Below are 15,506 nucleotides of genomic sequence, written 5' to 3'. Positions count from 1 at the left end.
GAGTGATGGGGCAGTGACAGAATGATTACTTGGAGGAAGTGGCACAAATGAACCCCAGTATGAGCCAGGGTTGAATTTGGAAAGGTCTGGGCTTGGTTTGCATTAGGGTGAAGCTTCTCAAATTGTGGGAGTTCATATCTCAGACTTTCCTAGTTCCAAATTTGACTTCATCACTAGAAAAAGAAAAACATGCACTTATGAAGAACTCTCTCTCTGTGTCTCTCTCCGCCCCCCTCTGCAGAAGAAGCCAAACATGCAGTTGGTAAGACTGAAATAATTTCTCGCATGCTTCACTCTAATAATATCATTATAGAGCAGCAGATGGGCCATTTGGTTATTCATTTACAGTTCCTCTTGGAACTATTTTCATCTCTACTCAGAGATGTTATTCAAATAGGTGGTTGGGGGGACCCTGTTGGCTTATAGGGATAGTTATGGGTGTGGCAGTTCCAAATGAGCTCCAAAAAGCAAATAAATTCAATGGCCATGATGATCAACCCAAAGACTATTTCTTCCCAGACTCTGACTATGTACAAATACAAGTATTTATGATATGGGCAAGAATGGAATGGAGAGAAAGCAAAACACTTTAATTTAAATATTGGGATTTAAATATTTGCGATTGAGGCACATGGACAGAGAGAACACGAAGAAAACTGGCAAAGGTGAGAGTGTCTGTACACACACATGCACACAATCTGTAAGTCTTTTTTCATCAATTCCTTTACAGATGAACCCAGAAAGTTCAACAATGAAATCAGTAAGTCTTTAATGCTTTATTGTGAGTTCCACTCGATTCATATTATAATGTAACAGATTTAACAGATCTCCACCTTCCCTTGGAATTCTTTCTGTATACTTTTATTTATTTGTTTGTTTATTGAATTTATATACAGCCAAGTATAAAAATCTCTAGGAGGTGTACAGAATTAAAACATAAAATATAGCACATTTAAAATTCATAAAAAAATAAAAATAATAGATAAAAACACATTAAAAACACATTAAAATTTAAAAATCAAATCTCAGTTGAAGGCCTGGGAAAACAGGTATATCTTCAGGGTCCTCCTAAAAGCAAACAGAGAAGGAGATGCTCTTATTTCAGCAGGGAGTGCGTTCCAAAGCCCTTTTAGACATTATTTGTAAAATGCTTTCTTCCAAGGTGCACTTTTTAACCAACTATAACATTTCTAAGTATAAATATTACATCAGTTATTTATGAAGTAGAGAATTTGGGAGAGAAACAAGACTTGATTCAAATATTTGATTTGTAAACAAGCCCATAGAAAAAATAATACTGTTCTGTGTGTTTACATGTTGAATGTACACCTTTTTCATTCATTCCTTTGCAGATATACAAAACTACTTTACTGATGAACTGAAGGAAATTTCAGAAGAGCTCAGAAAACTCAGATGTGAATTTGGTAAGTCTGACATCATTTCTTGTGTGTTTCAGCTCCATAGAGGAAAAGCAGGGGGTCCGTGTACCTCTAGACCACAACTACCTCACAGTGTCTTCAGCATCAGGGTTGCCCCAAGATTGCAGAGAATGAGGACTGAGGCTAAAAAGCCAAGGGAGGTGTGGGTGGATGGAGGCCAGGTTGTAAGCAAAGAGGCTATTCACACAACTGCTCAAAAGTGGGCTATGGGAGCCCAGCCCACTTTTGAGCAGTCATGAGAACTGCAGGGAGATATGCAGCTCCTGCTGGTTAGCTCACTTAATTTCCCCACTTAAACGAAGTTAACGGAGCACTCCATTTTGGCAACTGTGAGTCACCACAGCACAGCTCTGTGCTGCAGTGACTCACGAGGAGACCCCCGACTGGGAGGCTCCCCAGAATGCCCTGCGCACTTGTGTGAGGCATCCTGGGATTTCCAGGGGCCAGGTGGCCCCCGATCCCCACCTCCCCTTACGAGCTCTGTGATGGAGCCAGTAATCATGTGGGCAGCTGATCTGGCTGCCCAGGGCAAGCTCCCTGCTTGTCTGCAGAGAGAGTGGGCTAAGCCTGCTCTCCCCGGAGCCTGGTTAGGTTGTACACACAAACCGTGTGTAGAGCCTCAAAGAGTTATAAAGGATGGTAGAATGTGTTTACTACCTGTATGACATAGAAATGAAAGTGGGTGCCTTAACTTTTATTTTCTGTGTTTTCTGTTTGTGAGGGATTGTCTGAGGGACTGGAAAAATTAAAGTAAGAGGGTTTGAGGGGTGAATCTGGTTGTCTTCAAAATAAATTTAGTCATATCCCAATTGTAGTGAAGTAGCTCATCATATTTCTGAGCAAATCTGGCACAATTTGAGGGAGGGGGCGATCTAGAGTTTAAAAAAGGAGTAGCAGAACAGGTTAGCTGACAAAACTTTAATTGGTCAGCTTAACTTCAGCCCATAGGCCAGGGATTCTCAACGTGTGGGTCCCCAGATGTAATTGGACTTCAACTCCCATAATTCCCAACCAAAGGCCACTGGGGTTGGGGATTATGGGAGTTGAAGTCCAGTAACATCTGGGGACCCACACGTTGAGAATCCCTGCCACAGGCAATCTCGGTCACAGCTAGCAGAACCCTTCTGAGTAGTTCAGGATCTTTTGAGAATAGAACTCCCCTTTGGAAGAAAATAGTCTTTATTTTGGTCTTTGACCAGCATAACCTTTGGAAGAAAGGATGCTTGGTGCACAGTTATGATATATTACAAGCACTTTGCAGAAAAGGTCACTCACATCTACCCCAAGATAGATTTCACCATGGTTATGAGAAGGGTTGGTGTTTTTCAAGAATGCTCAGACTGATGTCATTTGCTATGGCCTAAAGATGTGGACTAGATTCTTGTAGCTGTTTATCTAATGATTACTCCCAATGTTTCACTGAAAGTTGTGTTCTAAACCTTTTCCCAATCTGACTAGTTCTATTTTGCCATGGAAATATTGAATTTATATATGATGTGGAGAGAGGCTGAGGAGAAATAAGCTCTAATTCAATCTATTTGGCATTGAGACATAAGCCCATAAAGGAAAAATAAAGAACACTAATGTGTGTTGTTGTATATACATCTACTGAATATGGAGAGATGTATAATTGTTTTATTATCCTTTCATCTGCAGAAGGATTCAGAAGTGAAGCTGGTAAGTCTGAAATCATTTCTTGTGTGATTTGTTCTAATTATACTGGCAACAGTCATGCCAGTATAGTTAAGATGAGGAGTGTTTTCAACATTTTGCCATTATAAGCTCTGATCATTCTATTGCTTATAAAATCAAAAATATTCTCCCAGTCTCTCCGAAAGCTTGCACACATCAACTGACAGAGACAACACCCCTCCAAATTTGCTGCAATTAAAATGCTAAATGGCTGAGATACAGCAGTTTAAGTTTTTAATTCCTAAGAAGAGGGGGCAAAGTGTTGGTGACCATGTTTCACCACATATAATATAAAATTTTAAGTTTTAAATGTCTTTTTAGCATTCCACTCAAATTAAGTTCCATACTGGACTGGTGCCTTTTGCTGGTTTGAAAAACATCATCTAGTCATTTTTAGTAATTATTGTTCAAAATCCCCCAAATAACAGGGAAAATAACTAAGGAAAAGTTAGCTAAGAGAATAACTGAATATGTCTATTGAGAATTCTGAAGCCAAAGTTGGGAGGGTTAAGTCCTGGCAAATTCTAGTGAGTGACTTTCGGGTTCTGAACTTAGAGTACTGATAAGGACAGTCTGTGAACACTCTGACACTTAAACAGTTAAACAACCATTTCTCCCCCTCAATTTGCTTTCATGGGTTCTCATCCCCCACCAAGCAAAGCCCCTCAGCAAAACTTGAAATAAATTACTAGAAAGTAAGCCCATTGATTTCACTGGAGCTTACTTCTGAGTAAACACACATAGGAATCAGAACCAGCAGAGCAGGCATGGAGCAAGACCACCAGTGGCCCATGTCCAGCCGCTGCAGTGGTCCTGCTTATCCTGCCCCCGCGACTGATATCAGATGCGGGGGGCGTGGTCCTGACTTCCAAATGGAGCTGGGCAGCTCCGTTCGGGAGTTGGAGTCTGGCCAGCGCTGCATTCGCAGAGCATCCATTTAACTCCCGAAGGGGCAATGCTGCCCCATTCGGGAGCTAGATTGGGGCTGGCGCTGCATTCACAGCACAGCCAGGAGTGGCTCTTCCCTGCCTTAAAGGCATGAAAGAGCCACTCATGGCCACGCCGCAAACGCAGCGGCCATTTAACTCCTGAATGGGGGCTGCGCAGCCTCCACTCGGGAGCTAAACCAGCACCCCCTTCTGACGTCAGACGCTGGGAGTGTGTGGGGTCCATGAGGCGCGGCCCCTGATTGGCAGCGGTCCGGGTTCTTTGAACCCATTCGCCCAATGGTGGCTCTGCCCCTGCAACAGAAATCCTAGGCAAGAATGTGGGCTCTCTTTGCCCCTCAGCAAAGCACAGAAGAATTTACAGAGTGGGATGGGGGCATTTACTTCTCTACAGCTTATTTCTGAGTAAACACGTATAGGATTGAGACAAAGGGTCCCATACTAGAAAGCTCCAAAGAAGTGGAGCAAGGAAATCCTAAAAACCATTCTTACCCAGCTCCAAGAAACCTTCATTCTATTCTTGAACATCACAGCCAAACTGTCTGTGGATATGAAAATTTCACTTGACCATACTTATGAATTCTCCACATTCATAGGCAGTTTGGCTCTCATGTTAAACCTCCATGTTCAAAGGCAATCTACACCAGAACAATGGTTTCTTGGTGTTGGGTGGGAATGATTCCTGAGATTTCCTTGCTGCATTTCTAAAGAGGGAATAGCAATCCTGAAAAATTATGTTGGGAGGAAAACGGTAGAAAGATATTTTTTAAATTGTGGGTGGGAAGCATGTAAAAATTCTGTAATGTAAACGTACATGCACTACCCTCACCCCACTCAGTACACTGTCTGTTCTCACAGAATCTGACAATATCCACAGCATGCCACAGGGCATAGGGTCTATTTGTCAGTGTATTTAAGAAAAGAATGCCAGTAACCCCTCTTCTCTTTCTATGTACACAACACAACAAGAAAGAATTAGTGGCTGACATGATGAGGAAGATTACTCAAAATTTATTGAAATTACTTCAATATTATTTTAATATTGAAATTAAAATAAGTTAAGTAATACCTAACTTATTTTAAATTCAAAGGGACTTCTTTGAGTAATTTTCCTCATGTCAGCCATTAACTTTTAAGCAGAAGCCTGTGGCTTAAAAGGGAGAAATGTACTCTGTGTTTGTTCAGAGGCGATGTCCTCTGTGAACAGCTACTTTTTAAAAAGCAGGGAAACTTTAGTAACTTTCATTAAATATGACACAAGTTTCTTAAAAGAAGAAAGATTTAAGTCAAGAAGACCTCAGTTATCACCTCCTTACAGGCCCTTTGCCCTGAGAAATTGAGCAGCCCCTACCCGACCTTTCCATGGCTTGCTTAAGAGCTGTGTACCCTGAGGGAAGGAAGGAGAAAAAGAAGGGGCTCATAGGTTTCCATCCCTTGAAAAAGTTGAGTTCCAAAGAATTTGGAAGCCTGTCCTATAGAGGGCACAAGCAGAGTATGAGTTACCATACATGGTAAAAAAAGGTTATTATTCAGAGGGTAGGAAACAGAATTTTCTACCTCAGGGTGTCAGAGAGCAGCCTGGCTTGACACCTACATTAACTTGAGGCCTACATTAACATGGAGACAGCAGCAAAGATCTGGAGGCTAATCTGATGATCAGGCAAAATCGGGCTAGGAGAGCCTAGCCCAATTTTGCCTGACTGTGTGAGCCACCAGGCTCCCGGTGGCTCCCAGCTGGTTAACCCACCTAAGTACCCCTCCCTTTAAACCAGGTTTGTGGAGCAAGCGCTCCACAAACCTGGTTTTCAAAATTGTGAATAGACCCCCGGAGGGGAGGCAAAAAGCTGCGTCCCGGCTCCGGGGGTCTCTCCTGTATGCCCTGCATGCTCGCACAGGGCATACTGGAGCTTCTGGGGGCCGCACGGCCCCCAAACTCCCCAGCCCCCACCGGCTCTGACATGGAGCCAGCAGTTGTGTGGGCAGCCAATCCGGCCACCCAGGGCTCCCGCCCTGCTTGTCTGTGGGGAGAGCGGGCTTAGCCCGCTCTCCCCACAAACCCAGCCAAAGCGGGTCTCATGGATCATAAGACCCGCCTCCTGATCTCCACATCATCCTGAAGAGGTTTGAATCAAGTGGGACAACTGTGACATTTGTGGGAAATATCTGGGAAGACAATCCTATAGTTTTGTATGCTGAATCTAAAGCAGTTGTTTTTAATTAACTGTGGTGTTTCTTCTGAAGAACCATGTAAGGCTGTTCTACTGATTTTCATTTATTTACAGTTCAGGTTGGTAAACTGTACAGCACTCTTGAGGTCCTACGGCTAAGTGAGCTTCTTCTAGTGAGAGACTGTTACTTCCACCCCTTCACATTCCAGGATAGTTTCCCTCCAAACCTAACTTAAATTCTTAAAGTGATTACCATCCCTATCACCAAATCTCCCTCCTTTAAAATTTGTGATTTTTAAAAAAGAATTAAAATGAAGTACAAATCTGAACTGAACAGAAATTACCTGCTTCTTATGGTGTCCACTGTTGTAGCAATCATGAGGTGGGATCACATTACCACTGTTACTGAATCCACAAATTTCATTTAGTTGTTAGTTGTGTATTTTTGAAGAAAACTGTAAGTTAATTTTCATTGAAGGTGTTACAGAAATTTTGGTGTTCAACAGGGGCTACCTCATGCTTTGAGGACTTGCATGATCATCATATTATTTGGTAGACAAGTTTTATCATATTACTGGTAGACAAGTTCCTCTCTGAGCCATAAAGTATTTTGGATGGTCTGAGTCAGGTGGGTGAAATATGAAACACTAGGGCTATCACTGCATAGTTCTCTGATACAGCAGGGAGCTGTGGGTGATGAGATAGTATGGATGACATTAAGAATGTAGGCAGAGATATAATCAGCACAAATTTCACTGAACAAAATCTGTAGCTCATTGCAGAACCTACTCCATGCTGTTGGAAAAGGAATCATACTTCCCTTCCCCTCCCCTCACCAAACTGTCATTGCATCAGTGCAGTTTCGACCCAGCAGCACTTTTCTGAGTGATTTTCATGCTTGTTGTATCTGGGCTCTCTGTTTGAGGTGAAAGGACTGCTTGGTGTCTGATTATGACATATTTTCAAGATACTTCACAGTTTTCAAGTCACTCACATCCATTCCATCCTGAACTACCCATTGGTTGCAGAGATGTTCCATGAAGTGTTCAGGACCTATATAGTTGCAATTTTTTGACTGCATTTCAGTTGTAGCTTGAGGATGTGGATCAGTTTCCCATTTCTGCCTTATTTTTTGTAAGAGCTGGTATAACTCTTACAAAATCTCAGGTTTGAATCTTACTTTGACCACCTAAGTTTACCTAAGTAAGCCATTATTGGCTCAGCCACCCTCAGCTATATAGAGATAATAATACTCATATTACAGTGTTGCAAGAATGAAGAACTTGACAAATGTACGTTACAAATACATGAACATGATGAAGAACTTGACATATGTGTGTTATAAATACTAAATATTAGTATTATTCAGTCCTGCCAATAATATTTAAAGACGTAAGAATGGTATGAAATGGGATGTTCTGGTCAGATAAAGAGTCTAGGACAGTGTTCTTCATTGGGGTTTGGTGGTAGCCTCCATTAACCCTAAGTGTAGTTCCCTAACTGTTTGTTGGGCCTATGTGAAGCTTCAGTCAAAATGGAATACTCTGTACAGTCCCCCAAGCAACATGCAGAGGTGACTATTCTCACTGTGTAGTGCTGTGCTTTGCCCAGAGCTAGCCTCGTCTCCTTTAAGGGATACAGAGCCTTCATGACCCCCCTGCACCATCTTAGAAGTGCAGGTATTGGGGGGGACCAAAGGAAGGCAGTTGCCCCCCTCTGACTGAGCCAGTCCCAATGAAGAGCTCCTAAAGCTCTTAAGAGAGGACTTGGCTTTTCTTAAGGGGCCCTCTCAGCACTGAGGAAAGCGCAATACTGTGTGGAGTTCAGCACAGTGGGAAATGGATCTCATATTGAAGGGTTGGGTTTTTATTGCCAAAGTGGACTCAGCTTGAAAATAGTGAAGTTCACTGATCTAGGATGTCATGTTAGAAAGTTGCATTCTGGTTGAGAAGTATCACGGTCTGGTGGATAGAAGTGGAGGATGCTTCTTTGCTTCACCAGAATTTTGGAGAACTGCCTGTCACCAACTCATAACTGAAGTTTTTCCCTTTCTTTTCAGCATGGAGAAGAACACATAAACATGCAGGTGATCCAAAATGTACACTGAGGAACAACTCATGTACAGTGAATCTGATTCAGTAGTTACTACATGCACTGAATATCTGGTTTTACTGTTTGAAGTTCATTCAGTCTCCTCAAAAGACAGGTGGCACACTGAAATGTATTGCAGCATTTAGGCTATAGACAAATTGTAGTGTGTATAATCAAGTCCAATCATGCTGCAATCAAGCATTCTTTTTGATCAAATAGGCATGGCACGCTAACTGCATGCGCACAGTAATTTTTCTATCACAAAATATACTGTACAGTTATTTTTAATAGAGCTTGTTGTAGTGGACTTCTGTTGCCATAGTTCTAAAACCTATCATTGGTTCTCCAAGTGAAATATGGCAAACTCAGTTTGAGATTGGATGGCAAACCTCAAATAACTTGGAGAAGGTTTTGACTTTTTCCATTTGTGACATTCAGAGGAAATAAAATTGTATTTCTTGTACATATTTCTATTTTCTTTCATACTCAGCATATGATAAATGGGGGACTCTCCTGTGTTCCTTATGGCTGAAAAAAAGCCCCCATGGTTCATATGCAAAATATTTTTGCCACCCATTTGTATAATACTTTTAATTTGCAAGTATTTTACAATATTCAAATAATTGATTTATATATTTCCAAAAAAAAGTTCTCAAAGTGGTTGCCATAGTAAAAGGAATTTGAAGTTAGTTCTGCGTTCCACAGAGGCTCACAATTTTAAAAGAAACACAAGGAAGACACCAGCAATAGTCTGAGAGGATACTATGCTACATTGCATGGAGACAGTTGAGGTTCATCTGCTAAATCTAAAAAAATCACCACTTTAAAAAGTGACTCTTTAACCAGTTAGCAGGGTTAGATCATCATTGCTTCCATTTTTTAGATTGGAAACAGATTAGGAAATAATGGCTAATGAAGCACTGGTGATGCAGTGTTTGCGTTCCAGACTAAGGATCCTGTCCAGTTTTGGGGAGGAGGAATTATAACCTTTCTGCTCTCTCTCAGTGAATGATTGTTGCGGGCTTTGCGTCACAGCTGGGGAAGGAAGGAAGTCTATTCACTCCCCTCTTTCACCTATCAGTGGGAGCCAAAAGTCTGCGATCCTCCCCGGGAGACTGTCAGGCCCACAAACCCCATTCCAACTGATCTGCTCATCCTCGGCTTCCTCTGCCTTAAATAAAGCCTTGCATCTCATACACTCCTCCTTGCTTTTGGCTTGATGCAGCTTCTCTGGCCAGACACGTGTTCTGGACACCCAATCCCTGGCCTCCAAAGAGGGCTCATTCCTCAACTCCACCCCCTTCCTTTTCATCCCTCCAGCCATTTGCAAATGTGAAGCTCCTATCCCTACTATTCCCTCTCCACCAATCTGCTGCCTCTTGGGCAACACCTGCCCATCCCCCAGCAGCGGTTGCACATCTCTCTGAACCCAATCTGGCTTCTGGGAGGTAATTTCCAGGGCTGTCCTGCCGTCTGGAGCCCCCGGCTTCTTTCGACACTCCACCAGCTGGCTGGGCACACCTCCCTGTCTCAGGGAGGAGGGTAGGAACCCCCGACAGATCCATTTAGAGAAAAAATGGTCTCCTCTCCCTTCTGTGGCTGCCAGTGGCACCTGAAAATATGTCCCTGAGCCCCAGGAACATATTTTTTGATGGTTCAGGAAGCTGCAAAAGAAAGGGGAGATTATTTTTCCTAAATCTGGATCCTTAGTCTGGAATGCAAACACTGCATACAATGGCACATTGTTAGTCAGGATATCATCCAGTGACTTGCAGGACCTTGGGCAAGTCCTGCTTAGTGGGGTCTTCAGTGTTGGTTCTCCTCCCTCTGTGGGCCCATCTCCTGCTCTCTGACACTGCTGTCACAGCAGAAGCAGCAGCTGCTGCTCCTTCATCATCCACTTGGGAAAGAACTCCTTGCTTCTGCCATTGTTACTCATTTGCTAATGTCATCTGGGCCAAAAGGAGAAGGCAGGAGAACAATAGAGCAGTGATTGTTAAAGAGATGAGCAGCAGGGCCAGGGGGGTCTTAAGGGTGGCTTTCTTGCTGGGGCATGAGCCTCAGCACATGCCTGACCATGTCAATCCCTGAACGACTCAGCAAAAGCTATGCAAGGAGTGCATGACTGACATAGAGGCTGTTCTCAGAGGCACCCAGTCCAGTTTAGGCTATGCATAAGAACCGCTGGGCCCGATCCCTGTGCTACCGCAGTGACAAACCTGCCTATGGAGCCCTCCAGTTAGCAGAGGTTAAGGGTGCAAGTTAGCAAGTTAAGGGTGCAAGTTAGCCTTAATTCAGGCTAACTGCTTGTGTGTAAGCACTGGCTGCACCCAGCCAGTGCTGGCACAGGAGTGCCTCCTGGCCATCACCAGGGGGATCCCCGCAATGCACCTGCACAGTATATTGTGGGATTCCCAGTGGCTGGGATGATGTGTCCTGAACCCTAACCCTTTAGATTGCCTGGGGCAGCAGCAGACTGTCTGGATGCGTGCTCTGCACACCCTGACCCTCCCAGCCCCAGCCCCTGGATCGTCTGTGGGGAAGGCGAGCTTCTGCTGTCTTCCCCGCTGCCTGCCCTGAAGCCCTCTTACATGATAGTGAAAAAGGCTCATAGTATCATGATATACAATAGGGAGGCCATTATCTCCAGATTGCTAGATCTGAATGGCTTAACCAAATGCTCTCAGTCAGTCAGTCAGTCAGTTTTATTATGCTGAGTCTGCCCGTTTTATTATGCTGAGTCTCTTTTCTTATATGTAAGCATGTAAGTATGTATGTTTTAGCTATGCACTGGTCCATGACCGTAATAAAGGACTGACTGACTGACCAAATGCTCTCTTTTCAGCCAACATCACTCTAGCTGTGGCCTCAGCCCATCCCAACCTCTCAATTGCTGTTGATAAGAAGAGCTTCACTGTCAAAGCCCCACATCTCTTGGTATCTCCTAATCCTCAACGTTTTGATGGAATTCTCTCTGTCTTGGGCAGCCAGGGGTTCTCTTCTGGACAACATTACTGGGCAGTGGATGTTAGCAGCAGTACTGAATGGGACTTGGGAGTAGCTCGAGAATCAATAAAAAGGAAAGGAGAAATTTCTTTGTCTCCAAAAGAGGGATTCTGGGTCCTCGGATTGTGTGGGAAGGATTTTTGGGCAAAGACAGATCCCTGGACAAGGGTCACAGTGCAGAGAAAACCCACCAAAATTGGAGTTTTCTTGAATTTCTTAGAGAACGAGATAACCTTTTTCAATGGTACTGACAGGTCTGTGCTCTTTGCATTTAAAGATTGCTTATTCCTAGAAGACATATACCCCTTCTTTAAAAACACACACAAAGGAACAACTATCAGGATTTGCTCCATAAAATAGGAGGAAGTTGGAGTACTTATGATTTTTCATCATTGATTATTTATCAGGTTTATTATAGAAAACTGAAAACCTGTTTTTTATTATGGCAAGTGAGTTACTTTTCCCCTTGAAAAGTCATTGGTGCTGGTTTTTAGGCTACCATGAGTCATCATGGATCTTACTTCCAACATTTATAACAGCATGCTATTTAGGTATGTCTAGACCAGCTTCTTTTCCCTATGACCCTCCCCCTTGTTTTGTATTGCTTCCATAAACTGGCTGGCAGTAGAAAAATTACTAAAAATAGTCCCATTGAAATTACATCCTTTTGATTTCAATGGGACTACTTTAAGTAATTTTCCTCATCATGTCAGCCATCATGTCTACACCTATTACTGTGCCTGACATCCATGTCACTGCACTAGTGCAAATATGTTCCACTAGCTAGTTATGCTATGTTGGGAGCTTGCAATAAAGATTAATGTTGTGCTGGTACAACAGAGGCTCGTGCACAACCTGTGGCATGCCTACTGCTGTGAAACCTTTTCTCCAGTTCATATATGTTTCAGGAAATGATGCAAATCTGTCTGCTATTCTTGTTGTACATGTACAATGTTTGTGCAAGCAAATGAAGAGCTCAAGGAATCACACAACTTTAAGGATCTGCTCATGGATGGAACCTGCTTCTGTGTATGCATCTTTGTTCATTGCACTACTGCAAAGTAGTAGTCTGGATTAGTCACTGTTCCCAGAATTGTTTGTAATTTGTGTTGTACTACTACTGTGTGTGTTTGTGTTTGTGTGTGTGTGTCTTTAAAGAAAACCAGCAGCTTTTAAAATGGGAACCAATCTTACTGCAATGGGACTAGTAGTAGCAAAGAGTATTAGGATCAAAAATGGTACTTGTTCCATCTTGGTTATTTCCTGGCGTCTCTGTTACCACCTGTATTAGGTTTACATGGAACCTGTTCTGCAAATTTCACTAAAGCCGGTTAGGGGTAGAGTTAGGGTTAACATTAGAAAATTATTTAAAATCTGTACATCCTTTTATATTGGTTATATACTCCCATGTCAGGCTGTATTATGAAGTTTAGCCCTAAGATATTGTTATTTATGTGGTTTTGTGCTATTGAAAATGCAGGAGAAGTACAAATTTTAAATAATTTTCTTATGTTAATAAAGTCGTGACAGTTGTGATTGATAACATTTGTGTTTTTTCTTTTTGTAACTTGCAACTTTGTATTGTGTATCAATGTGATTTCTAATAAACCTTTGAAAATCAAATATATAAATAATCAATCAATAAATTAAATCTCATGCAGAGCATTCTCTGGGGATAACAAGAAAAAAGTGCATTGGGGAACAAAATACAATGGAATGTAATAAAGATATGTATCTGTATCTGTTATCCTTGAGGAGTGGCAGTGGGAAACAAAGTCCATTCTATGAATGTCAACAAGAATAAAATAACAGTCATGTCAGTTTGCATATTTTCTGTTTTCAAAGAGAACTGCCTTAACTTCCATTATACTATGCCTGCATTTATGCAAAGATTTTTTTTATAAACAAAATGTTTTATTGTTGTACCATTGTAAAAATGTATTTTTAAATAAAACATCTTTACAGCACCTATTTTACATGTATTTTTCATATGATTTCATCTTGTATCCCAAAAGAACCCAGGACTTCGTTGCAGAAAAGGAACATTTACCTTATCTATACTGCAACCACTCCCATGTAAATAAATCTCTTGGTATAACTAGACAAGGATTTCTATGGGTGCGGGGGACCACCAACACACACACACATACACGGAAGCGACTGATGGGAGGTTAACAGGCAGAGCGAAAGAACAGAGTGAGGTGAAGGAAGAAAGGTCTGATATAAAGTTTAATGGCAGTGGTCTGAGAAAGGCTTCCCCACAATGTGGTCCCACACAATTCCAGCAATGTGTGTAGGAAGGATCCCCATAGGCACAGTTAATGGCATTGTCCTTTCCTGCATGAATGTTCCCAGGCCAATATTGACTCTGCAAGACTGGAAACACTTCAGTGAGGGTCAGCAGTGTGTTTCTGATATTTTAAAGACTTTCTGGAGCACAGGGCATGCTCCAGAGTCTAAAGGCTCTTGTGCAACTTGTTAGAAGTGAGTAATGATAAATGGCCTAACTGGCCCTATCCACCACCAGCACAGTACCTCCAGTGACTTTTGCTGGTGTCTGTCTTATGTTTTTTTTTAGATTGTGAGCCCTTTGGGGACAGGGATCCACCTTATTTATTTGTTATTTCTCTGTGTAAACTTCCCTGAGCCATTTTTGGAAGGGCGGTATAGAAATTGAATAAATAAATAAATAAATAAATAAATAAATAAATAAATAATGCCTGATGTGGTTCAGATTGGATTATTATTGAAAAGTCTTCTTGAGCATTTTGAGCTTATTCTAAATGTATTAGAAGCCAAAGATGATTTGATTTTGAAGTTTGTAATAAACAACTTGGAGGATTTTAAATTGTGCAGTGGCAATAAACAGCAAGTGAAGTGAAGTGAAGAAATTTCTTTTAAAATTTATCAAAAGAACAAAAGTGTTTTGTCTGTGAGAGTTCCAGACATATGAAGTCTGAAAAATATAAAGCCTGAATATAAGTCACTCTAATGCAGTGAACATGTCCATGGGAGGAGTGGCACTGTATATCAAAGATGGGATAGATTCCAAAAAGCTAGAAAACTTAGGTGGACTTGGACAGAGTCCAGAATCATTATGGGTAACATTACGAGGACTGAAAGGAAATGTGTTATTAGGGACATGCTATCGCCCTCCAGATCAAAGTGCTGAGAGTGACCTGGAGTTGGACAAAGAAATAAGAGAGGCATCAAAGAGAGACAGGGAAGTAATAATGGGTGATTTCAACTATCCACACATAGACTGGGTGAATTCACATTCAGGTAATGACAGAGAGGCCAAATTTCTAGACATGCTAAATGACTGTGACTTAGAACAGTTAGTCACAGAACCAACCAGAGAGACGGCGACTTTGGATTTAATCCTGTGTGGTGCCCAGGACCTGGTGTGAGATAGCAATAGCACTTACATTTATATACCGCTTTATAGCCGGAGCTCTCTAAGCGGTTTACAATGATTTAGCATATTGCCCCCAACATTCTGGGTACTCATTTTACCGACCTCGGAAGGATGGAAGGCTGAGTCAACCTTGAGCCCCTGGTCAGGATCGAACTTGTAACCTTCTGGTTACAGGGCGGCAGTTTTACCACTGCGCCACCAGGGGCTCAGATGACAGAGTTGCAGAACCATTGGGTAGCAGTGACCATAGTATGATCCAATTCAGCATATATGTGAATGGAGAATTGTCAAGGAAATCCAACACAGATGCATTGGACTTCAAAAGAGGAAACTTTTATTTTTATAGTTTTATTTTCAATCCCCTTTCTAATTATTCAAAGCATGGAATTGGCCTTTTTCACAGCTGCCCTACATTGGCACTTTCAATGAGCTGCCCACCACCATGATCCAAATATCTTTTTCCTGGTCAGTCACTCAGATCCCATCAGCATCAGCATATATTTATTTATTTATTTGATTTGATTTATATACTGCCCTCCCAAAATGGCTCAGGGCGGTTATATGTGAAGCTGGGTTGTTTTTTTAACCAGCAACTTTTATTTTGCACAGAAACTTATCAGTAGTCAGTGTAGCTCTTTTAGTATAGGAGTAATATGGACCCAGAGACCAGCCTCTCTGCCGCATTCTGTACCAACAGGAGTTTCTGGACTACATACAAAGGCATCCCCACATAGAGCCATTGCAG

General features: G+C 42.0%; 1 protein-coding gene across 1 annotated transcript; it reads left to right on the top strand.

Moving 5' to 3' along the window:
• The first annotated feature begins 1 nt into the window (after position 1).
• On the top strand, positions 2–13,314 carry LOC128330187 (putative butyrophilin subfamily 2 member A3). The gene is made up of 5 exons (XM_053262635.1): positions 2–760; positions 1,353–1,424; positions 3,096–3,116; positions 8,306–8,332; positions 11,183–13,314. Exons 1-5 carry the CDS (start codon positions 688–690, stop codon positions 11,701–11,703), a joined length of 714 nt encoding a protein of 237 aa, XP_053118610.1. The 5' UTR covers positions 2–687; the 3' UTR covers positions 11,704–13,314.
• The last annotated feature ends 2,192 nt before the right edge of the window (positions 13,315–15,506 follow it).

This window comes from Hemicordylus capensis, chromosome 6 (genome assembly GCF_027244095.1).
Source record: "Hemicordylus capensis ecotype Gifberg chromosome 6, rHemCap1.1.pri, whole genome shotgun sequence".
Classification (NCBI taxonomy): domain Eukaryota; kingdom Metazoa; phylum Chordata; class Lepidosauria; order Squamata; family Cordylidae; genus Hemicordylus; species Hemicordylus capensis.
Note: the sequence above shows the minus strand (reverse complement) of the source record. Positions and strands in the feature narration are given on the sequence as shown.